The sequence below is a fragment of the Doryrhamphus excisus genome, linkage group LG20 (assembly GCF_037039965.1).
Source record: "Doryrhamphus excisus strain RoL-2023G ecotype Guam linkage group LG20, RoL_Dexc_Guam_v1.1, whole genome shotgun sequence".
Classification (NCBI taxonomy): domain Eukaryota; kingdom Metazoa; phylum Chordata; class Actinopteri; order Syngnathiformes; family Syngnathidae; genus Doryrhamphus; species Doryrhamphus excisus.
This window is the reverse complement of record NC_136376.1, coordinates 11,739,997-11,764,874: the sequence shown is the minus strand read 5'-3', so window position 1 is coordinate 11,764,874 and position 24,878 is coordinate 11,739,997. Positions and strand designations below refer to the sequence as shown.

The 24,878-nt window shown below is 45.2% G+C and overlaps 2 protein-coding genes across 3 annotated transcripts in view; one reads left to right on the top strand and one right to left on the bottom strand.

The window, feature by feature from the left end:
- Positions 1-387: 387 nt before the first annotated feature.
- On the top strand, positions 388-6,129 carry eif3s6ip (eukaryotic translation initiation factor 3, subunit 6 interacting protein). Its single transcript, XM_058058030.2, has 15 exons — positions 388-548; positions 866-908; positions 998-1,208; positions 1,323-1,402; positions 1,810-1,871; positions 1,977-2,046; positions 2,119-2,192; positions 2,391-2,562; positions 2,784-2,938; positions 3,016-3,186; positions 3,845-3,978; positions 4,246-4,419; positions 4,712-4,901; positions 5,805-5,885; positions 6,038-6,129. The coding sequence occupies exons 1-15, from the start codon at positions 525-527 to the stop codon at positions 6,107-6,109; spliced, it is 1,713 nt and encodes a 570-aa protein (XP_057914013.2). The 5' UTR covers positions 388-524; the 3' UTR covers positions 6,110-6,129.
- A 2-nt stretch (positions 6,130-6,131) lies between these two features.
- cdh23 (cadherin-related 23) overlaps positions 6,132-24,878 on the bottom strand; it is a 183,632-nt gene continuing 164,885 nt past the window's right edge. The window contains exons 42-68 of one of the 2 annotated variants that reach the window (XM_078787362.1): positions 24,744-24,851; positions 24,491-24,593; positions 19,594-19,719; positions 19,096-19,299; positions 18,565-19,023; positions 18,358-18,474; positions 18,055-18,279; positions 16,611-16,780; positions 16,379-16,516; positions 15,937-16,056; positions 15,047-15,224; positions 14,685-14,896; positions 13,560-13,754; positions 13,372-13,485; positions 13,158-13,287; positions 12,823-13,086; positions 12,568-12,729; positions 12,201-12,457; positions 12,022-12,119; positions 11,829-11,949; positions 11,671-11,750; positions 11,528-11,568; positions 11,397-11,457; positions 10,375-10,504; positions 10,149-10,268; positions 9,837-9,947; positions 6,132-8,245 (exon numbers count right to left, since the gene is read on the bottom strand). In XM_078787362.1, coding sequence (XP_078643488.1) covers positions 7,910-8,245; positions 9,837-9,947; positions 10,149-10,268; positions 10,375-10,504; positions 11,397-11,457; positions 11,528-11,568; positions 11,671-11,750; positions 11,829-11,949; positions 12,022-12,119; positions 12,201-12,457; positions 12,568-12,729; positions 12,823-13,086; positions 13,158-13,287; positions 13,372-13,485; positions 13,560-13,754; positions 14,685-14,896; positions 15,047-15,224; positions 15,937-16,056; positions 16,379-16,516; positions 16,611-16,780; positions 18,055-18,279; positions 18,358-18,474; positions 18,565-19,023; positions 19,096-19,299; positions 19,594-19,719; positions 24,491-24,593; positions 24,744-24,851 — 4,380 coding nt within the window. In that variant the 3' untranslated portion in view covers positions 6,132-7,909. The remainder of the gene's footprint in view (positions 8,246-9,836; positions 9,948-10,148; positions 10,269-10,374; positions 10,505-11,396; positions 11,458-11,527; positions 11,569-11,670; positions 11,751-11,828; positions 11,950-12,021; positions 12,120-12,200; positions 12,458-12,567; positions 12,730-12,822; positions 13,087-13,157; positions 13,288-13,371; positions 13,486-13,559; positions 13,755-14,684; positions 14,897-15,046; positions 15,225-15,936; positions 16,057-16,378; positions 16,517-16,610; positions 16,781-18,054; positions 18,280-18,357; positions 18,475-18,564; positions 19,024-19,095; positions 19,300-19,593; positions 19,720-24,490; positions 24,594-24,743; positions 24,852-24,878) is intronic. The other variant, XM_058058025.2, reaches the window with a different exon arrangement.

Here is a 24,878-nt window from a genome sequence, read left to right as displayed (position 1 = left end):
CAATAAAGGATTTTTCAGTTAATTCACCTCAGTCAAGATTTTTTTTTTACAAACATGAAGGTGTTGGGTGTATTTCGTGACGTAATTAAGATTATCGAGTACGTCTTTTGCTTTATGCTCTAAAGAAAGCTATTAGTAAAGCTAGTAACTAATTTACTTCTTGTGCGTATGCGTTGTATACATTTTGATTATAAAATGACCAAATACAATTTTTTAAAATGTTCAAAGGCCATAATATTACTGTTGTTGTCACGAGCTGATCGTAAAAACTCCCCTTACCGTTTTGTTGAAGTGCAACATGTATAAGCAGCATGTTTTAACAACAAAACTACATTTTCCATGTTGCAATGGGTGGAAGGACCCTCTGCTACATCTCGCGTTATTTCATTTTTACGTCATCATTTTCTTTCCACTTCCTGTCATCCAACCAGCAGGACTTGCGTGGTTTAGCTCAACAGCTAGCCGAACACAATTTTCTTTTTTACCTCCAAAATCACAACTCCCTTGGAATTACTTCGGCCATCATGTCGTACCACGACGACGAAGACGTCAGTACATTTATTTTTATTTTAAATATGGTTTCATTGTAAGCGAACAAATGTGAAAGGCTAGCTGCTAGCCAGAGCTGTGTAGCTACTCCAGCTACGTTACCCGCTGATTCAATGAAATAAGAATGCGGCTTGCATTGAATCAAAAATAACAGGGCAACTCGAGCGTTACGCGTGTATTATATGTACATGCAGACCATAATTTATCCAAATAGTCATTTTGAACGCGATGGTTCGTAATTACTGTGTTCATCGTTAAATACAATCCATGAACAGAGCCTCTGTGATAGATGCTGACCATGAATCTTCTCTTTTAGCGCGACCCCTACGCCCACCCAAACGACTATGACCTACACACAGGTTAGTTTTCAGTCCATAGAAAACAGATATGCCGTAACCAAAGTCAGTTGAAGTTAAAATCAAGATGTTGGTTGATGGTCTCCCCTCAGGTGACCCCAAAGCAGACCTCGCATACGAGAGACAATATGAGCAGCAGACCTACCATGTTATCCCAGAGGTGATCAAGAATTTCCTTCAGTACTTCCACAAAACCATCTCCGACTTGATCGACCAGAAGGTGTATGAGCTGCAGTCCAACCGTGTGTCCAGCGAGAGTATTGAACAGAAGATCTATGAGATCCAAGATGTCTATGAAAACAGGTTTTTTTTAACATTTCCTTTTTACAGACTCCCCCCCCCCCCCCATTAGTTTTTTTTATTTCACATTGGAGGTCCATATTTTTTTGTTGGCTTACATATTGTTCTTGTTATTAGTTGGAACAAGTTGACGGACCGTTTCTTCAAGACCTCTCCTTGGCCAGAGGCTGGCTCCATTTCATCGCTGGTTGGCAACGGTGAGTGAGATAATTTAAACCTCAGCGAAAAAGTTATGAAACAGTCCCGGGACTGATGGTGCATTGTTTAAATCTACCAAGTTTTTAACATCTGAACAGGAAAAGTCGAAAGAAAGGGCCCTCTTGCTTTTTACATGCAAACTCTACAATGTAATCACTCCACAATGCATTAAAATCTCAAATACAATACAAGATGTCATCATTTAACAGGGACAATGAAGTTGTTTTTTCACAAACAAAGCAAATACTAGTTTATACAGCCATGATCAGTCATGTTTTTTGTTTCCATTTGACTGGAATGCTTTGAGATCAGATCTTGTATTCTCCAAGTAGCATATTTCTAAGCAGCCTCCAATGCAGCATGACTCCAGTATTATCTCCAGCTTATTGTCTTTTGCGTCCTACAGATGCTGTCTTCCTCATTCTCTATAAGGAACTTTACTATAGACACATCTATGCTAAAGTCAGTGTGAGTATCCACTATGTTTTATTGTATTTTTACAGGTTCTCAAAAGGTGTAGAAACTTTTGTTTGTCTTTGTTTGTAAACACTGTGTTCTTCTCACAATTTGTAGGGTGGACCCACTTTAGACCAGAGGTTTGAGTCATATTACAATTACTGCAATCTCTTCAACTATATTCTGAGTAAGTTTTGTTCATAGTTTTGCCTTCAAGTTTAAATGGATTGCCGTTCATATATTGCTTTTTTGCAAACAGATGCTGATGGCCCTGCCCCTCTAGAATTACCAAACCAGTGGCTCTGGGACATCATTGATGAATTCATCTATCAGGTATGGTCAGTTTAGTTTACTAAGAATGTCAACGAAGTAATAAGCAGCAGCATTTATCCCTTTAATAACATCATTAACTTTGAGTCCTGTTGGATAATTTCATGTGCAGTTCTTTATTTAGCTCAAGCTGTGTTAAGACATCACTCTCGTTTTGGGGCTTGCACAATATGACTTTGCACCTCTCTTCCTCCGCTTCAGTTCCAGTCGTTCAGTCAGTACCGCTGTAAGACGGCCAATAAGTTGGACGAGGACATTGAGTTCCTCCGAAACAACCCAAAGATCTGGAACGTTCACAGTGTTCTCAATGTTCTCCACTCCCTGGTGGATAAAAGTAACATTAACCGCCAGCTCGAAGTCTACACCAGCGGAGGTATGAAAATTATCTGATTCTAGTCAAACAATTTCCCGGTGTTGACACATTGGTGATGATGTACAGTTTATTGTCATGAAAGGAAAATATACTGTTTCTTACCACACTTGTGATAAAATATTAGGAGGTACTGGGGGGTGGGGACTGTTGTTATCTATCTATCTCTAAGGATGTCGCAGCAACTTTTCACAGGGTCTGAAAATATGCTTGTTGTATTGCAGGGGACCCAGAGAGTGTGGCGGGGGAATATGGGCGCCACTCTCTTTACAAGATGTTGGGTTACTTCAGCTTGGTGGGGCTGCTGAGGTTGCACTCTTTGCTCGGGGACTATTACCAAGCCATCAAAGTGTTAGAGAACATTGAGCTCAACAAGAAGGTACCACCTACTAACGTGTTAAGTGAATCGGTCTTTTGTCTTCAGTCTTTAACATGGTCTTGTCTTTTCTCATGCAGAGTATGTACTCTCGTGTTCCTGAGTGTCAGATCACAACCTATTACTATGTGGGCTTTGCCTATCTGATGATGAGGCGTTACCAGGACGCCATTCGAGTGTTTGCCAACATTCTGCTCTACATCCAGAGGACGAGAAATATGTTCCAGAGGTCAACGTACAAGTATGAGATGGTGAGTCCCAAACAGATTTTCACGACAAGTGGTTGATGGGCTTTCAATAGCCACAAAACAGCATACATTCTTCCCTCGTTTATAGCGGTTAATTGGTTACAGACCTAACCACGATAAATTAATTTCCGATGTTCAATGGAATGTTTTCATTGTTCACGGCATAGAAAACTCGGTTATGGCTTTCTAAATAGGGTTTATAACATTCTTAAATCCCTGTTGGCATGATATAACATGCCTATAGTCACGTTTTCACTTGTATTATTCATTGTTTACATCACATTGTGCAACGGTTATGCTGCAAGGTCTCGAAAGGCTGGCTAGCGAGCTAACCAGTTAGCCTTAAATTTATTACTTCTAAACTTAAGAAGCGAAAAGCTGCGCCCTTCTAAACTGAATGGGAGGAGTGACCTATTGACCAGAATACTACATGTCACTTGTTTTTCAATATGTTTTGACTAATTGACAAGCCAATAGCACTGGCGTGAGGTGTGTTCATGGACATCGGGTCATTACACTATTTTTGTTTTTGCAAAGACCCCACAATCCACAGTGTATGGATGTCCTCAAACACATTTACTTGAAACATTTGCTTTGTAAAACCCACTTATAGTAGGAAAACAGGGGTAAAAAAATAGACACTTTGTGTTTGTGCTTCTAGATCAACAAACAGAACGAGCAGATGCACGGTCTGCTGGCCATTGCACTCACCATGTATCCGATGCGCATTGATGAGAGCATCCACACGCAGCTGAGGGACAAGTATGGAGACAAGATGCTGCGTATGCAGAAAGGGTGAGAGTATTAGACATTTGCTTTTTATTGTGTACACAGTCGGTGTGTCATGCATAAGCCAGAAAATAGAACAAATCAAAACAATTTCTGTTTTGCTCCTTTAAGTTGTACTTGTACTAGGCAATTTGTACCATCTGTATCAAAGCTGCACCAATGAGAGTGCTTTCCTGTCCCCAGTTATCATTGGAAGAGGTGATATGGTTGCTCATGCACATGCATGTGTCAGATGTGCTTTGTTTCAGCATGAATGTTCTTTTCCCACCTCAGAGATCTACAGGTGTTTAAGGAGTTGTTCAGCTTCGCATGCCCCAAGTTTTTGTCTCCAGTGGTGCCCAACTACGACAACGTCACCGCCAACTACCACAAGGAGCCTTTCGAGCAGCAGCAGAAGGTCTTTGCAGAGGAGGTGCAGCAGCAGGCTCAACTCTCCACCATTCGCAGGTGCCACCTATTCACCGACTTTGTGGTAGACTAAGATTGAGCCGTATATTGATTTTTTGACAATATATACATTATACAAGATTAGGATGACGCAATACCACTTAATACAGGTGTAAGTTATTTTTGACAGATGTGCATATGGGTTTGCCTACTCCCCATGTGTCTGCAAATGGTGCCCCGCTCAGCCCCAGTTTCCTTAAAATCAGTATCCGGCCCATGCCTAGTCTTAACCCTGTGGGCTGTGCTGCAGGGTAGGAATTGAATCTTAGAATGGCATTTTGTTTTACTCCAGTTTCCTGAAGCTGTACACCACAATGCCCGTGGCCAAGCTGGCAGGATTTCTGGACATGACTGAGCAGGACTTTCGGATTCAGCTACTTGTCTTCAAGCACAAGATGAAGAACTTGGTGTGGACCAGTGGAATCTCCGCTCTGGATGGAGAGTTCCAGTCAGCTTCTGAGGTGGACTTTTATATTGACAAGGTGCGTAGGTCTGGGCCTAACCTAGCATGACTAGCTTCTCAAGTATTGCTGCTTTACTTCTATTAAAGGAAAACTTTGAAAAAATGTTTGCCCATCTACAATCCTTAGTTGAACACATTTCTTTCACTTTGCTGTGCATTCTTACAAGAGAAAAATGAGTTATGTCCTAGCTAACAATGCACTTCATTGGGACCTACCGACTGCATTTCGACTACCGAATACCTCTAACAACATTTTATCATTTGATATTCATGCTGTTATCATGCATTAAGAAGTACATTGATGATAACGTAATACTTACAGTAGCTTGTCGTATTTTGATGATTTTAAACACAACCAAAACTTATTTGCTAGGCACATTGATTTTACATACTAGCCAAGGAGCTTACACTACTTCTGTCAACAGCAGAAGCACAGAAACGCCAATGACACGATGTCCACTGTCATTGGGGTGGCTGTGTCTTCAGCACAAGACTTCAGGTAAAAAAAAAATGCTGACAGCAAATATTTAGTAGTATCTACTCTTCGGTCCGTCGAATAGTATTGGCTTTAGATGTTGTTACTACATCAAATAGTTTTTTGTGTTAGCTGCTACAATAGCGACCTCGCTGAGGCAAAATGAGTGCCTCCACTGACGTGCAATGTTAGCTGGCTCATGCTAGCTCGTTTTCTATTGTTAGATCCCACAGAAAAGGGAAATAAATATGTCTTCATATAAGGATTGTGGATGATGGGCAAAATTCCCCCCAAAAAGATCAGTTTCCCTGGAAAGCCTATACTAGTCAATACTAAAGCCTATACTCGCCACTTTGGTGATTGCTGTCCTTGAAAAGGTAAAATCTAAGAGTGAGTTAAAGTTCAGGGATACCAACAAGAATGTTTGATCTCCCTACATATCTTTAGGACATGATCCACATAGCGGACACCAAAGTGGCTCGTCGTTATGGAGACTTTTTCATCAGACAGATTCACAAGTTTGAGGAGGTGAGTTGTGATGTAACTTGAGGTGATGAGTTGTGAACTCTTGTGAATGACTCCCGAGAATGACTCAGATACATCAAATGTGTTGATTTGTCTTGTTCACAGCCTTTGGTCAGTTTCTGTTGTCTCAGTTTCACACCCGTCTCTTTTCACAGCTGAATCGGACACTGAAGAAGATGCCAGCGAGCAGCACCACAACCACATCTGGAAGCGCCACGAGCCGATGAATATGACCCTTGCTTCCGGTCGATGACTTTTCTATACAACTTGGAAATAAATCAATGGATTTGGTGTGGTTACAAACTCTCTGTTTTGTGTTTATTTTTACAACCACTAGATGGCAATATTTTCTAGGCTGTGCCACTGGCCGACGTTCAACATTTTCTTTCCACTTGCTATTTTACAATACAAATATTTGTATAGACGTCTTTTTTACTTGTTTTAAATCATGAAGAAAATGTTTTTGCATTCCCATCATCCTGTCCACCAATGTGACAGACTTGCATATTTTATTATCACAGATCTCAGGGCTGGTGACAGTAATGACAAAGAAAATTAAAAAATCATGAAATGGAAATATAAAAATTAACTTTAAAAACACACCACTCATCAGAAACACTGTCATGGAAAAGAAAAAACACGATTGCACAATTTACACATACTCCAACAGACATAATAATCACCTGCCTGTCAGTCAGCAGGCATTCATCTTTAAAAATACCTTCACTTCAATACAATATTTTTTTCTTAAAATAAAAAAATAAAGCAAATATTGCTCTACTTGAGCATGACTAACTCCTTTCTGGTGGCAGTGTAAATCTTTGTGGGCATGTTGCCATCTTCATATGACAAATACGATTCATACTTATTTCATTTATCAGACTTTGTTGAACTACTGACATTGCCATATCATTGCTTCCATACCCCGCCATCTTTAAAGGGACTGTATGCAGCAGGTTCATCCAGGTGCCTGGAGAGCGCCAACATTGAAAAAAACATTACAATATATCCCACCTCTTCCTGCTGTGAGTATGGCAACACAACACGCACATACACTCATTCAGCTTGTCAGTTCATGTCAGCATTTTGACACATTGACTCTAGCTTCCATTGAATGCATGGCCTATAATAACAACCATACAATCACCCCATATTGGTGGTCGCTTCTCTGTATTTGCACACGCTGTGGACAATAATTGACATTTAACTGATTATTTTTACGCTGTTTGATTTGGATATTTTTTTTAACCACTATTGGTAACATATGCTAGTCGGTGGTGGTGGTCTTATATTTTTGGGTTTAAAAAAAGAGCAAGTTGCATATAGTCCCTTCTAAGAGGTTCCCATGTATGCCACAAACATGCTTAAGACGGAAAAGTGGACCCGCATGTTGCCTCTTGGCCAGTTGTTTATTGATCCAACTACTTCCACAAAGCAGATGGAAAATGTTATTTTTCAAGCATCACTGGGTATTTTGAGGCGTCTCGGATGACTGCATCATCGCATTTCCAACATCACTAAAATAAAAATCTTCATATTCCATCTGCACTCCACCAACACTGTTTTTACACTTGCAAATAAACTCAGAATATGATTAGGAATTTGAATATTCATTGTCCCATTGAAGGCCATTCGCTGGTCTGAGTGTGAGGAGCTTCTATTTTTTTTTCGAGTGTGTGCATTTGTGTTGGTGCGAGTTGATGCAGTCCAAGTGTGCCTTCAGAAGAACAAGTCAGAAAGCAGCACCTTTTAGTTGTACAAGTCTCTTCCTGTAGGATTCTTTATCCATTGTGATCTTTGGATGAAAGTTGATGACATGCTGATCCACCGATTATACTCCTTCAGAAACTGCTCTTGAAGCACAACCCAGTTAAACCAACCCAACTGTTGAGGGACAAAACCACTCGCGCAGTGGTCCTCCTCAGGTCTTGGTCATGCCTTCCCAACAGGGTCAGGGTGGCGGTGTGGAGACACAAGCACACACACTTGAGTCATGATTGAGCTCAGACCAGCGAGGCCTCGGCTAGTCATAACTCGGTGATCTCCAGAGGGCTCTGCGTTATCTCCCCGTCCTTGTGACGATGCATCGGAGTTGACTTAGCCGACTCGGTGCGGGCGTTGCGCTCTGAATAAAGTCCACCGTCTGCATTTAGAGCCTCTAAAGAACGTGCCAGAGCTCGCTGGTCGTCCTCTGGCAGGCTGTTGAGGTCGGAGGTGAGCAGAGTACCCGTGCTGCCGTGGACCACGTGCACACCTTCCGGTCCCTTCAACTCCACGGGAAGCTTGTGTTTGAAGCGCAGTGTTCCGCGACCGCCTATGCTCACACGCTCATCCTCGTCATCGTCCAGATCACTCTGGATCAGCTGATGGTGGAGTGCAAGAGCGGAGAGAAAGGAAATGTGACATTAAATGAGGCCTCTGCTTACAAACATCATAGAAACTGTAAAGAAAAGCGTAAAAGAAGAAACCCAAAAGAAGGAAAACATGAACGTTGTAGGAGCGCTAACCTCAAGGCCATCAACTTGATAATAAAGTTCATGGTTCATGGTTCTTGGTAATACCATTTGAAATCATTATTTTAATCCAGGCATCTTCTGCATTATCACACCATTGTGAAAAGCAGTCTGGCGGTGTATTGGTTCCATTTTAGTATAATTTGTCATTATTTTAGATGCTGGCAGGTTTTGATGTCAAGTTCATTCATTCATTCATTTTCTACCGCTTTTCCTCACGAGGGTCGCGGGGGTGCTGGAGCCTATCCCAGCTGTCTTTGGGCGAGAGGCGGGGTACACCCTGGACTGGTCACCAGCCAATCACAGGGCACATATAGACAAACAACCATTCACACTCACATTCATACCTATGGACAATTTTGAGTCACCAATTAACCTAGCATGTTTTTGGAATGTGGGAGGAAACCGGAGTACCCGGAGAAAACACACGCATGCACGGGGAGAACATGCAAACTCCACACAGAGATGGCCGAGGGTGGAATTGAACCCTGGCCTCCGAGCTGTGAGGTCTGCGCGCTAACCACTAGACCGCCGTACCGCCTTGAAGTCAAGTTGTCAACCTCAATAGTTAAGGTGGTGCATTACATGCTGCTGTACCTCAAGAACCAAAAGGTAGATTTTCCTTGAAAAACAAGCCATATTCTTAGTTTACAAGGAAAGGAAACTGACGATAACGCTTGTGTATCTGAATGCCAACTACGAATTCCCCCCTACTATTTCATATCATCCTCTATATCAGTGATTCCTAATCACAGAGTATTAAGGCGCTCTTTGGTTTTACGGTGTTCCGAGTACATCCGCGCTAACATAAATAAATGAAAACTTAATTTTGGGTTGTAAACAAGAGACTCAGATCTTCAAAAGATCGCACTGTAACGTCTACTCGGATGTTGTAATGATGACAAGCAGAGGGGCGATCAACAATCTATCGTAAAAATAGAACACACTAGTGCCAAACTACGCCAAAACAACATCAGCAAATTCAGTTCTCTTTAGACGCAACCTCTCACACGTCACATTCACAGACGGTTGTAAATCATAACTCTTTAACACTACACATAACTGCCAGGTCACTGATTCTCTGAAAGTGAGTAATAACTAAACAGTGAAGTGGTCTTATTGACATGAAATTATTTCTTATTGAAATATTCTTTCCTTACTGTACTTTTAGTATGTTCTGAGTGACTTAACGTGTGTAGACATCACTTTGATTTGTAAAATATTGTCTTGGTTAAATGACACTCAAGTGCATGACAGCTCAGTTATAGCGTAGTACAGTGTTCTATTTTTGTGGAGTGGAAGGCAGTGGACAGAGTAAAGCCGCTATAAGTCCAAAATATCCCAGTGGGACGTCAGCAAGGATAGCAGAAATATGTAGAAGAGGAGGAAAAGGAGGTAAGATGAGTCAGACAGGAGCAGCACAGCAACCAGCCGAGCCCACCTCCGTGACTGATGAGTGGTCTCCCTGACTGGTGGAGACTGTGACGAGTCTGGCTGCAAAGAGTTTTTTCAGTCTCAGGTAGTCATCCAGGACCACTTTGAGGAGGGAGCCCTAACAAAATGGTAGTTGAGGTCAAACACCACCTGAGTTTGCACATTTGCTGACGAGGTTCCACATGTCTGAAGGATTGTTGGATTTCCTGTTTTTTTGTTCCTCAGGACTTACTGAGGGAGGTTTTAGGTTTGAATCAGCTGAGAGCACAAGCTGTGGAGACGAGATGTCCTGAGATAATCCAACATGGAACTGTCTCACCTTGATAGGCCCCTCCCTCATGATCTGGCCCAGTTTGGCGATGTTGTCATACTCCTGAATGGCCGCTCTCAAATAGCGATCATCATCTGGTTTTGCTTGAGGTTCACGACCAAAAGTTCCCTGTGATAGGGACATCAAAATGTCTTGTCATCTCACCACTTAGTCAAAATCCTGATGTATTAACTCAGACTGTGGATGAGTGGGTGTGAAGAGCCTTGGTACGGACATGAGTGCGTGCAGGGCTGTTCCACAGGTCTGTTATCTCACTCAGGTTCTCGGGGAGGTCGTCTTCATGGTCCGCCTGAGCAGCCAGCTCCAGGTTGTGACAGAATGGATCGAGCCATACTGGATTAGCTCTGCAGAGATACGCGTGTTAATCAGTGGGCAGAATTCCTGGACATAACTCCAGAAGCTGGTTGGGAGAGCCGGACTTCCTTTTCATTTCACTTTTTCAACATTCTTTCATTCATTCATTTTCTACCGCTTATCCTCACCAGGGTCGTGGGGGTGCTGGAGCCTATCCCAGCTGTCTTCGAGCAAGAGGCGGGGTACACCCTGGACTGGTCACCAGCCAATCACAGGGCACATATAGACAAACAACCATTCACACTCACATACATACCTATGGACAATTTGGAGTCACCAATGAACCTAGCATGTTTTTGGAATGTGGGAGGAAACCCACGCATGCACGGGGAGAACATGCAAACTCCACACAGAGATGCCCGAGGGTGAAATCGAACTTGGGTCTCCTAGCTCTGAGGCCGGCGCGCTAAACACTCATCCACCATGCAGCCTACTGAAAGTATTTCATTCAATCATTTTCTACCGCTTATCCTCACGAGGGTTGCAGGGGTGCTGGAGCCTATCCCAGCTGTCTTTGAGGTGAGGTACACCCTGGATTGGTCACCAGCCAATCACAGGGCACATATAGACAAACAACCATTCACACTCACATTCATACCTATGGACAATTTGGAGTCGGCAATTAACCTAGCATGTTTTTGGAATGTGGGAGGAAACCGGAGTACCCGGAAAAAACCCACGCATGCACGGGGAGAACATGCAAACTCCACACAGGGATGCCCGAGGGTGAAATCGAACTTGGGTCTCCTAGCTGTGTGGCCTGCGCGCTAAACACTCACCCACCGTGCAGCCTACTGAAAGTATTTTATAATTAAAATTGACATGCTAAGGGCAGCATTTACAGCACTGCAACAAGTGCATTATGGAGGTTTCAAATCTCACCCCTCAAAGGAGTATTTGTTGGTGTTGGGCATGTCCAGAATATCCATTAATCCCTGGTTCCCTGGATATTAGAGGAATAGAACATGTTTAGTTTATTACAGTGTAACACGTTGAGGCTTTGAGGGGCGAACCTGTTGATCCAGCGACAATAGCTTTGAGCTTCCGCTGATGCCTGCAAAAGCAACAAGAAGGTCACTACTGAAGTCTGTATTACCAACATAACTGAGGGGACACACGAATTTGATGAACATAGGACATGTTGAAAGAGTCTTACACTCTGCGATAATGCCAGTTAATAGAGACAAACAATATCCCTGCCAGGCACAGCAGCACAGCCAGAATAATGATGACCAGCTGTGACAGACAAAACAGAAATTGAACAGCACAGAAACACACAAAAACTTGTTTAGTGCTTTTGCAAATGGAGCAGACCTGCAGCGTGGTGATGTCATCGGGAAGCGTGCCACTGACGGCGGGATGCACATCCACCACGTTGTACGTCCTGAACAGGTTTCTCAGCTGCTCCTTGTTTTCATCAATCATCTGGATCACTCTGCAGACCAGTGGAGTGCATTGGTGTCATGTTTGTGTGAGCGCTTGACTTCAGATTTGAACAATGCGACACCTTTCAACATCTTGGATGGTGTTGCTCTGATTGTTGACCACGTGGACCAGCATGTCAGTCTGGGCGTAATTCACCCTGCCCTTCTTGTCCACGTGAAACTGAGCCAAATCAACAAGAGGCAAAGACGTCATATTCTTATTGTCACACATCCCACAGCTTTGGATAATAGCTAAACTTACCTGGATGTCATCTAAATTGACAATAGCTCCAGTGATGTTGGACAGCAGATTAATGAAATCATCTTGGTTCTCACGGACCAAATCGGGGATCTCATTGAAGACAATTTTGACCCTCTGGTCGTCCCGTAGGATGTAGATGTTTACATTAGTGGTAGTGCTGTGTCCGGCCAGGTCACATGCCAAAATTTCTAGCTGAAAATATCCGGGATTGTAAGCCGTGAAAAGGTCGTAGGTGCGGATGATGCCGTCTGTTAAACCTGTAGACAAGGGGTTTAGGTCCTTAACAAAACACCCAACTCAAATGCAAAGTGTCCATCCATCTGTTTGTTAGCGAGTAGGCTACTTCCTGCTTGACAGTTCAACTTACCGATGGTGAAGATGCTGCCGACGTCCTCGCTGCCGTTGCTCTGAGACTGGAAGTAACGGATGGTAACAATGTGGTACTGGACCAAGCTGTTGTTGCCGATGTCATTATCTATCGCCACAACTTTGATCAGCTCTGAGCCCACTTTAGCATTAGCAGCAACTCCTGCAACCATGGAACAAATGGACAGGAAAATGAGTGACAACAAGCATGACTCAGACAGGAAAGTGAAAGCACACATTTCCGAGTGAAGACGACCTGCAGTGTACTCTGCTTTGGAAAATCGCGGTTTCTGGTCATTGATGTCTTCCAGTTCAATGCGGACCTCAAGCAGACTGGGGTCTCGAGCAGGGTCCAGGGCCCGTGCCCGTGCTGCCCTCTGACCCCTGGAAGGACTCCAGCTCTTGTTACTGGAGGCTTTGATAATAATGGTGTAGACTGGGTTCTCCTCGCGATCCAGTTCCCGATACAACTTTAGCTCACCGTCTATACTCAAGCCAAAGTTTCCATCGCTGTTTCCTCCTTTGGAAAGATTTCAATTGTTTGTCATATTTTGCAGGGGTAGAAGAGAGAGAGAGAGAGAGCTAGATCACCTGCGATAAAGTAATAAACAATTGCATTGGAGCCTTCATCAGCATCCACAGCTCTGGTCACATTCCCCACCACCGTCCCTGGAGGGGAGTGCTCAGGCACGGTCAGCTTCTGGTAAGGCAGGCTGCCACGCTACAACAAACACACAGAAGTCCAACTATGAAGATAACCACATTGGTACAACAGCAGTTCTCACTACTAAAGCCTCATACTCACTGGGGGTTTGAGAAAGACTGGCTCGTTGTCATCGATGTCCAACAGCGCCACCTGCAGAGGCTGCGTGGTCTCATAAGGCACCGGTTGGCCCATGTCCCGGGCCACAATGATAAGCTATGATAATCAGTAGCACTCACTTAGAAACCCTTATACGTGACAGTTTTGTCCTAAATATAACATGTACTCACACTGAGGAGGGTCTGCTTCTCCCGGTCCAGTTTGACTGTTGTTGTAATGACTCCAGACGTGGCGTCAATGTGGAAGTTTTCCCAGTCCCTGTTGCCTGCTCCTGTCTGCAGGAAGCCGTAGCGCACCTCTCCGTTCACCCCCTCGTCGGAGTCGGTTGCATACACTTCGTACACCGGGAGGCCTGGAGGCTGCTCCTATGGATGCAAAACAAGTGGATCTTCAAATTATAAGATAACAAATTAATACAAAAATATTATAAAAGTAAAGTAAAGTAAAATAATAATAAAAAATAATAAAGTAAAAATCACTTCAAATAAGTAAATAAATTAAATTAATTGAGTAATGATTTGCAATCATAACATCAAATATATTTAAACTATGAAATAACTACTAAGTTACATAACTATATACAATATCTGTGTATTTATCTAGAAAAATGAATCATTTGATATAATTTGTAGTAATATTCATTGGTTTACATTTGAATCAGTGTGAGTTTTTCCATTTTAAGAGTATGGATGTCCGATTATTATCGGTACTCCTAACTATTGGCCCGATATCAGCAAAAAAATGCGATATTAGTTTATATTGGTATCTGATATTTTTCCGGATCATGAAAAACGATATTAAAAAAATGCTGTATATAACACATATGTTCATTCCACCACAGCAGATATGTCATGTTACACATATCGGTATTGGTATCGGCTGATGTTGGAAATTAAGAGTTAGACAATATCGGCATATGAGTTTTCAGCAAAAAAGCTAATATCGGACATCCCTATTTAAGAGTTAATAGTAATAACTACTTTTAATATAATTATATAATATTCATATAGTAACTTCCTCCCTCCACTAGAAACACCAGCAGTAAACCTTGACAAATATTGCTGTTTAGGCTGATATCTGTATCTGATATCTTGTATTCTCAAGTATCATATATAAATGTGCAAGAGCATTTGTAGCCATTTGCAGCATGTTTCTTTGAGCTTAGAATTGAACGCCGCTAATTGGTGAGGCCAAAATCAATATTAGTATTATTGTTTGTCACATGATTCATTGGGGAGCAAGTCTGTATGTATTATGTATTAGTATGCATAATTCAAAAAGCATAGTGATGCTACCTCTGAGATATGTATGATGGTTCCATTGGCGGGTCGGACAAATATAGGCCTGTTATCATTGACGTCTATGACTGTTATGATGAGGTCTGCGGTCGTCCACAGAGGGGGACGCCCCTGATCCGTGGCCACCACAGTCAGGTTGAAGCTCTCAGACGACTGAAGCAGACGGCGAGAACGCACCAGGCCTGTGTTTGGGTCCAAGGAGAAGGCATCTGCACAGAGAGAAGACGTTTAGCTACACAAGCATCATTAAAGAACTTTGGCCTCCCTATTTCTGGAAGTTCATTATGTGTGTTGCACCAACCTCCCCCAAGGCATATCAAGGTTTTTGTCTTACCTTAATGGTGCCAATACATTCATACCTGCATGGGCTCCCAGCATGCTGTAGAGCACTGCACCGTTCTCTCCTTCATCCAGGTCGGTAGCTTTCACTGTGATCACCGACGTTCCGCTGGGCTCATTCTCAAACACGCTGGTGGTGAACGCTCGCTCGGAGAAACGTGGTCGATAATCGTTGACATCGAGAACTGTGATGAGGACCTGATGATCAGATAAAGACCTTATTTGACAGATAAAGACAGAAGGAAACAAAGGAGTGGATCAAGAAGAAGTACTACTACTAGTACCAAGTACTGAGCCATGTTTTGTTAGGGATCAAATACAAAAGTATTTAGATATACACTATACAGTAATCTCTCATTTATTGTGGTGAATTGACTCCAGTCCCAACTGTGAATTTCTAAAGGAAATATTTTTGTACAACAACCTTCTAAATACCGTTTTTAACATTATTAGAGCCCTCTGGACATGAAATAACACCCCTACACTCTCATTTACGCTGGTATTACCCAATATAGTAGACACTATAAAGTAAATAAGCTACATAAGACATAAATAAGATACAGTAAATAAGATTTAGATAAGAACAGTTGCATGTGTTTTTATTGGGGATTATTGTGCCTATCATTCAAATTTGTCATACTAGCCTGTTTTTTCGGTGATCAAGTCTGGTGTGTGTATTTATGTATTTAGCCCTTTTTATGCTTGAAAATGTTTACGTTTAAATAGCACGATATATTAGGTTATATATTAAAAAAAAAAAAAGAAAGAAAAAAAATAGAGTTGTTCCGGATGTTGTTTTTCTCTCTCTGTTAAAATAAATCTACCAAAATTATGGATGTTTCATGTTATTTTTAGGGGTTAACCTTACATAAATGACATAATAGAATAATTATTATTTGTAGAGTAGTACCTGGACAGAGTTCTCGCGTCTGTTGTTGGAGGTGCCGCCAGGGTTATCACGGGCAACAGCGGTTAGAGTGTAGTGGTCCTTGGTCTCTCTATCCAACGGGGAGAGGATGTAGATCTCGCCCTGAAGCAAACAGGGAGGAATGGAGGGAATTAGTGCACCAACCGGGAGCAGTTGTTGTTTCAGCACATTTATTATTGATTGTGTAGATATCTCAAGTACAACCAGACCTGTTTACAACTTTATTCTAAGGAGGACAACCTCTTATTATTAAATGGTGCATTTTAGGAAATAGTATGTTCATTATTTTATGATGATATAAGCATTTGGATTGTAATTATACTAAAACCTTGTGAATAACTCAGTCAAATCATCAGGCTGCAGAGACTCTCCCAGCCAGTATAGTGGGGGAGTGGGGTATAAGTTGAAGTATAAGTTAACTTACAGTGGTCCGTCTGATGCCAAACTTGCCCTCCCCGTCTACCAGGCTGTACTCAACAACAGCAAATAGGCCCGAATCAGCATCTGTGGCACTGACACGAACGATAGTTGTGCCGAGGTTCACATTTTCAAAAACAGGCTCCTGCAAAAGTTGATGAAAACAAATAAAATCTATAAAGCATGATAGGCATAATTTCACTGAACAATTTATATGAATTTTACGATATTTTCAGTACCTGATATGACGGTTGTAAGAAGACTGGGTTGTTGTCATTGACATCCACAATACGGAGATAAACGGGAAGCTCAGCAATCCTGGGAGGACTTCCATGATCTCGTGCTCGAATTGTGAAATTCAGCCATTGAACTTGTTCAAAATCCACCGTCTGGTTTGCTACGATTTTACCTGAGAAGTTTGCAAGACACTTATAGTTACTATCCACTTGAATTGGTTCTGTGTATACTAACAAGCTATAGATATTCTAAATGAATACGTGCTGTATAATATATATATTACTGTACTTGCAGGAATACTGCATTAGTGTATCAATATAATAAATACAACTTCATATATGACACAGGGTCGCAAGGGACTGCTGGAGCCTAGGATTAGGGTTAGGTAGGTTCATTCCTCATTAACTACTGTAATTTTGTGTTCTTTACTGTAAAGTTTTACCAAAAAGGGTTTGGTTTCTGAAGTGTTCAATCAATGCCACATCATAAAAAACATAAAAAGATAACTGTACAATGTGTTGATGATCGAGGAAGTAAATGAGAGACTTCCACATACTCCTGATGTCTGTTTGATCATTCGCCACAGGACTACCCAGCATACTTTGTGGGCACTATAGTTGATTAATGTGATACGTTAACTTAAAAACAAGTTCATGGAAAAATAGTAGCAAATAAAACCTTCCAATCACAAAACATTGATCTCAGTGATAACAATCATGATAGTTGAACACCACATGACTTTCAGAGATCAATATGTGATTAACTTAACGTTTTATTCATGTGGAGTCATTTTACCCCATCAGTATTGCCTAGCGTCATGCTTTGTCGCGGATGTGTGTTTCCCACGCTAATTATCACACATGATGGCCGCTCTCTTTGGGCTTTTTTTTTCAGGGGTCGCCACAGCAAATCAATCTCCTCCATCCAACCCTGTCTTTTGCATCTGTCTCTCTCACACCAACTACCCTCATGTCCTCCTTCACTACATCCATAAACCTCCTCTTTGGTCTTCCTCTACGCCTCCTACCTGGCAGCATCCTTCTACCAATATATTCACTATCTCTCCTCTGGACATGTCCCAACCATCTCAGTCTAGCCTTTCTGACTTTAACTCCAAGGCCTCTAACATCCCTCTGATCCTATCCATCCTGGTCACTCCCAATGAGAACCTCAGCATCCTCATCTCTGCTGCCTCTAGTTTACAAGATGCAATTACAGTTAATATCAAAGCCTCCAGGGCATTCCTGTTAGGTTTGTGTGTACTCCCCCCAGTATTCAAGATTCATTTCATCATTCCTATACCTCAATGGTGTCAATAGTTTACTTTCATATACAACCAACCATTTCAAAATATACACAGAATAGAAGGTCCTTGCAAAGATCTCTTCAGGTTTAGAGGATGTGTCATATACAAGAGTTTTCATTAAAATCAACATTTTGTCATACCAGTGGAGGGGTCCTCCAGTCTGACATAGCCCCCTCGTGGTAAGTGTAGCAGCTGATAGATGACCTGACCATTGGGGCCTTTGTCCGGGTCCACAGCGGACACTGACAACAATGTCGTGCCTGGTTGCGCTCCTTCTAAAATCTTCTCTGTGAAGTTGGTCACTCCGAAGGGCCGGAAACGAGGAGCGTTGTCGTTTACATCCAAAATATTGATGGTTAGTCTTGCTGATTGGAGGGCAAACAAAGAAATTAGTTTTTGACTAGTTTTATGATATATGGTTGTATGACAGAATAGGGTCGTACCATTTGGGACGCTGCCAGACTTGTCAATAACATCACTGGCATTGTCGTGGACAGACACAATAATCTCGAAGGTCGCTACCTGCTCTCTGTTGAGTGGGTTTCGTACAAACACAGCACCTGTAATTTCACACATTTCCCCCCAAGAACGTCATTACAATATTCAAGAAATTGACTGAATCATGTTTTTAAGTGAGACTGATTTCTAACCGGTGTGTAAGTCAATGCCAAAGGACTCCTGCAGGCCTCCTACAGGGTTGTTACCATCATCCTTCGCCTCCACTGAAATGATGTAATACTCCAGCCGGGGATGCAGGTCGGGGTCCTCAGCAGTCAACGTGGCGACCACCACCCCAGGCGGTGTGGACTCGTTGACATTTATCATGGTTACGGGTTCTATAAAACGGGGGCGTGAGTCATTGACGTCATCAAGAATGACCGTCAGAGTGGCCGTGCCAGACATAGGTGGCGTGCCACGGTCTGTTGCCATGACAACCAGGCGATAGGACCCACGCTCCTCCCTGTCAAGGGTGGTGTTGCCAACCAGAACGGCACCAGAAACGGCATCAACTACAAAGCGATCCTGAGCACCGCTGACTAAGCGGTACATGACCCAGCCGTTAGAGCCGGAGTCGGCATCGATGGCGGACAACTGCGTCACCACCACACCTGGAGGACACACATAGAGCTTCAACTATTTTTTTACCATTCATTGACCGGCTGCCATATACGTATACACACCAGTAGGGCTGTTCTCAGGGAGTCTAACACTGAAGCTGGAAGGACTGAAAAAAGGTGGGTTGTCATTCTGGTCCAGAATTGTTACTGTGAGAGGAACACTGCTGTTTAATCCTCCAATGTCCTCCCCGACAAGAACCAACTCTATCCGAGGCTCCTGATACGCCTCACGGTCCAACTTGGCTCCCTGCTGCACAAGTATAACACCTAAAGGAAGAAACCAAGACATACGGTATTACAGGGGTAGTTTCCAAATAGAGTCGAATCTTGGTTAGCGTCACTTTGTTCCGGAAGATCCGACTCTAACCAAAACGGACACTAACCAGAAGGAATAGGGTGTGCGGGAGCTGGAGGCTGCTAGCACTCGATAGCAGAATATTAAATGCCTTCATTATAATTCAATGCTCCGCTGACCGCCAAGATGGAGGATTGTATACCCAAACTCACCAGGAAGTGATCAGACTTTAACACGCTAACCAAGGTTCCACTGTTGATAGTTACCAGTGTTGGCATCCACAGTAAAAAGGTCTACCCGGGCTCCCAGCAGACGATACTTCACCACAGCATTGGGTCCGATATCTTTGTCTACTGCCAGAATGGGCCCATTCAACACCGTTACAGTACTACCTGAGGAATAGACAGGATAGACAGTAATGTTAAAGTAAACTTTGTGTCACGCTGCGCAGTGACATGTACTTTTATTCTGAGTGCTGTTTGGGGGTACTTCCGGGTTTTGTGGTTATTTGGACTCTTACGACTCTCTTTGTGCTTCTGCAGATGTGAACCTCCTTTGAGTTGGGCGGAGCTACCTGACGGGCGCAGCTGTTGCCAATCGTCCTAATTTCCGGTCTCCGTCTTAAGGCACTGAGCTGCGGCAGGAGGGTGCTGGATTATTCCTTCGTGGACGTGACAGACCAGCTCCTAGCTGTAGCCCTTGCTCCTGTGCCATTCAGCGCTGTTCACGTCTCTGCCACGCACCCTCCTACCCGTCCGGTAGCCCGCACGCTTCTCAGACTGTTTTTTTTCCCTCGTGGTGATTTGTGCTGTGCCTGTTTGCACTCAGTCACGGAGCCCCCTCTTTTGGTGCTCCGTCGTCTTTAGTTATGTGTACCTACTCGACTGGACTATTAAAGCTATAAAACCTTACCTGAGCCTGCTGTGTCCTGCATTCTGGGATCCGACTTCCGCGCCACGCGGCCAAGCCTGACAGAATAATCCAGCCAATGCCATGGATCCCGCTGAACACCCGCAGCTCGAGTTCGCCCTCAAGGCCCAGGGGCAGATGATTGGAGATCACGAGCGGATATTACAGGACCTTTCCACGTTGGTCCGCGACATGCATGCCCGCATGACTGGCATGCCTGTGGCCGCCCCCTTGGACGCCGTCTCGACACCAGCCACTACAGCGTCGGCGCTCCAACTAGTCCCACGGGAGCCCAATATCCCTCACCCTCCCAGGTATGAGGGAAATTTTGGCGAGTGCAGACTATTCCTCCACCAGTGCCTCCTCGTGTTTCGTCAGCAAGGGCAAACCTACGCCACGGACGCTGCCAAGGTGGCGTATATAATTGGGCTACTGACCGGACGCGCCGCCAAATGGGCCATGGTGGTGAGCGAGAACAAGCCGGAACTCCTTTCCAGCCTACCCTTGTTCGTCGAGGAGCTGAAGAATGTGTTCGACCACCCGGTCAGAGAACTCGAAGCAGGACTGCGCCTCCTGGCCTTGCGCCAAGGCACGAACTCTGTGGCGGACCATTCAATCTCCTTTCGCATTCTCGCAGTGGAGAGCGGCTGGGGCGAGAAAGCCTTACGGTGCGTCTTCTTGGCCAGCCTTAGTCCCCGTCTGCTGGACGAATTGGCAGCTCGGGACGAGAGCTCGTCTCCCTCGCCATTAGAATGGACAACCGTCTGCGGGAGCGCAGCCGTCAGCGTGGTGGGGAACGCCCCCAGCTACTCTCTCTCCCTCACGAAACTCTGGCGCTTCCGCCTCCACCGTCGATCGCTCTCCCCACCGAGAGCCTTGGGGAGGCGATTCCTATGCAGCTGGGAGCCAACCGGATATCTGCCGCGGAAAGACTTCGCCGTCGGCGTCTTCGTCTCTGCCGCTAGTGCGGCGCTGCGGACCATCCTGTCTCCCGCTGCTCCAGTCGGCCAGCTGTTCGACGTTCGCCTCCCACCAAGAGTTCAACGATGGACGGACAATTCCCCCCTCCCTCCCCCACTGCTTCCGCGGGTCGACTGCAAGTGGAAGGTACGTTGTCTTGGGGAGGGGAGGGGCACCTCGCTATCTCCGCCCTTGTCGACTCGGGCGCTGACGAGAACTTTATAGACAGTGGCTTGGTAAAGGAACTTAACATCCCTACTGTGTTAGTTGAGAGATGCAAGAATGTGCGTTCTTTGGATGGGGGTCACTTGGCTAGCATCACGCACCATACACGCCAGGTCTCTCTCCTGCTGTCTGGCAACCACCGGGAGTCCATTTGTTTTTTTGTTATCCCCTCACGCTCCGCCCCTGTATTCTGGGTCTCCCTTGGTTGCACCGTCACAGTCCTTACATTGATTGGTCCACTTTCAAAATAGTCAACTGGAGTTCATTCTGCCATGCTAATTGTCTCCGCTCCGCCTCTCCTCTGCTCTGTCCTTTGAACCCTTCTCCTGTCTCGCCTGACCTCTCTCTGGTTCCGGAGGAATATCACACCTTTAGAGAAGTCTTCTGTAAAGATCGTGCGATGTCTCTTCCCCCCCCACCGCCCCTACGATTGTGCCATAGACTTATTGCCCGGGGCGCCGCTTCCTTCCTCCCGACTATACAACATCTCCAAACCGGCACAGAAGGCTCTCGAGGAGTACATCTCCACTTCCCTCGCTGCTGGGCATATCCGGCCGTCCTCCTCCCCCTTGGCAGCGGGGTTCTTTTTTGTCCAGAAGAAGGACGGTTCCTTGCGCCCATGTATCGACTTTAGGGCACTCAATGCCATCACAGTAAAAAATAAATACCCTCTTCCTCTCCTTGATTCTGCCTTCACCCCACTTCACACTGCCACCATTTTCACCAAGTTGGACCTTCGTAGTGCCTACCACCTCATCCGTATTCGGAAGGGGGATGAATGGAAGACTGCCTTTAACACGCCATTAGGGCATTTTGAATACTGTGTTATGCCTTTTGGTCTTACTAACGCCCCGGCAGTTTTCCAATGCCTCATCAATGATGTCTTACGCGACATGATAGGCCGCTTTGTTTTTGTTTACCTTGACGACATTCTTAGATCGCCTGTCACCCTGGAGCCAGACGCACAGCCTTCCTCCTGGCCCAGCGCTTTTGGTGGCCTTCCCTCCACGCCGACACAAAGATTTTCGTTGCTGCCTGCACCACCTGTGCCAGAAGCAAGACGTCCAACCAGCCACCGGCAGGCCTGCTCCACCCGCTCCCCATCCCCTCTCGCCCCTGGTCGCATATTGCCTTGGACTTTGTGACGGGTTTACCCGCTTCGAGGGGTTTCACGGCCGTTCTTACCATTGTGGATAGGTTTTCTAAGTCTGCTCACTTTGTTCCCCTCCGCAGAATCCCCTCCGCCCTGGAGACAGCTAGGCTCCTAGTACAACATGTGGTCCGCCCCCATGGCATTCCAGTCGATGTGGTGTCCGACAGAGGTCCCCAGTTTGTCTCAGCGGTCTGGAGGGCTTTTTGCAAGTCTTTGGGAGCCTCGGTCAGCCTCTCCTCTGGTTATCACCCCCAGTCCAACGGGCAGACGGAGCGGGCAAACCAAGACCTGGAGTCAGCTTTGAGGTGTGTGTGCCACCAACACCCCACGTCCTGGTCTCGGGATCTCCCGTGGGTAGAATATGCCCACAACACCCTGGTGTGCTCCTCCACTGGCCTCTCTCCTTTTCATGTGGTCCACGGCTTCCAGCCTCCACTGTTCCCCCCCCAGGAGTCCGGATCATCTGTTACCTCAGTGGCCTCGTTGCTCCGTCGAGTCCATCGGGTGTGGCGGGACACACGGGCGGCGTTATCCCGGACCGCCAAACGCAACCAAAGGCTGGCGGATCGCCATCGGAGGCCTGCACCTGACTATCAGCCTGGGCAGAGCGTCTGGCTGTCGTCTCGGGACCTTCCCCTGTCCGTGGAGTCGAAGAAGTTGGCCCCCAGGTTTGTGGGACCATACAAGGTGGTTCGTATGGTCAACCCTGCTTCCGCCAGACTCAAGCTCCCCACATCACTCAAGACCTACCCGGTGTTCCACGTGTCCCGCCTGAAACCGGTGACTCCTAGCGAGCTTAACCCACCGCCAGTGCCTCCTCCCCCTCCTCGCATGGTGGACGGACACCCAGCCTTTACAGCCAGGTCTATCCTGGATGCCAGGAGACGGGGCAGGGGTGTGCAGTACCTCGTGGACTGGGAGGGTTACGGTCCTGAGGACCGCTCATGGGTCTCCCGGTCACTTATCCTCGACCCTACCCTCCTATCTGATTTTTACCGCAAGTTCCCAGACAAGCCAGGTTGTCCACCTAGGACCACTCGTTGAATTGGGAGGGGGGGATACTGTCACGCTGCGCAGTGACATGTACTTTTATTCTGAGTGCTGTTTGGGGGTACGTCCGGGTTTTGTGGTTATTTGGACTCTTACGGCTCTCTTTGTGCATCTGCAGATGTGAACCTCCTTTGAGTTGGGCGGAGCTACCTGACGGGCGCAGCTGTTGCCAATCGTCCTAATTTCCGGTCTCCGTCTTAAGGCACTGAGCTGCGGCAGGAGGGTGCTGGATTATTCCTTCGTGGACGTGACAGACCAGCTCCTAGCTGTAGCCCTTGCTCCTGTGCCATTCAGCGCTGTTCACGTCTCTGCCACGCACCCTCCTACCCGTCCGGTAGCCCGCACGCTTCTCAGACTGTTTTTTTTCCCTCGTGGTGATTTGTGCTGTGCCTGTTTGCACTCAGTCACGGAGCCCCCTCTTTTGGTGCTCCGTCGTCTTTAGTTATGTGTACCTACTCGACTGGACTATTAAAGCCATAAAACCTTACCTGAGCCTGCTGTGTCCTGCATCCTGGGATCCGACTTCCGCGCCACGCGGCCAAGCCTGACACTTTGACCAAGTTTTGATTTCAAATTTGAAATGAATGTTGGTTTCTCAACTCTCTAATCTCTATCTTTAGGCTCAAATTAAATAATGTTTGCAAATAAATCCATTATATACACAAATATATTGGGTACTTCTTAAAATGAATGCAAAGTTGTCTTTTCTATCACACATTTAAGCTTTTCAAGAGGAAGCGAGGCCGCTCTTTGAGTGAAATCTCGCAGTATGCAAACAGGAAGTGGTGTAGACATGTTGAACAAGTGTTTTCAGCACAAAGCACCTCTGCTAATGACAGAGAAACAGGTGAAACATTCACACATACCTGCTGCAGAGTTCTCTGTTATCTCAGCCCTGTAACTGTTCCTGCTAAACACAGGCCTGTTGTCATTCTCATCCAGAATGGTTATGACCAAGATGTCTGAATCCTGATGGCGAGGAATGTAAGTGAAGAGAGAAATACATATCGATGTTGTCAACTGTTGTCAATTGGTGAAATTCTATCGCAGTATTAATTGAAATACTGATGAAAACACAGGGTGAACATGCAGTGTGCATTTGAAGTAGAGTGGGATTACCCTGCGAGCAATGCGAGGATTCTCTGGGTTATCTTTGACAGTGATCGTAAGTCTGTACTCAGCCATTCGCTCTCTGTCCAGTGGTCTGTTCACCTGCACCACACCTGACTGGAAGACACAGCGAGGAGGTTGTCA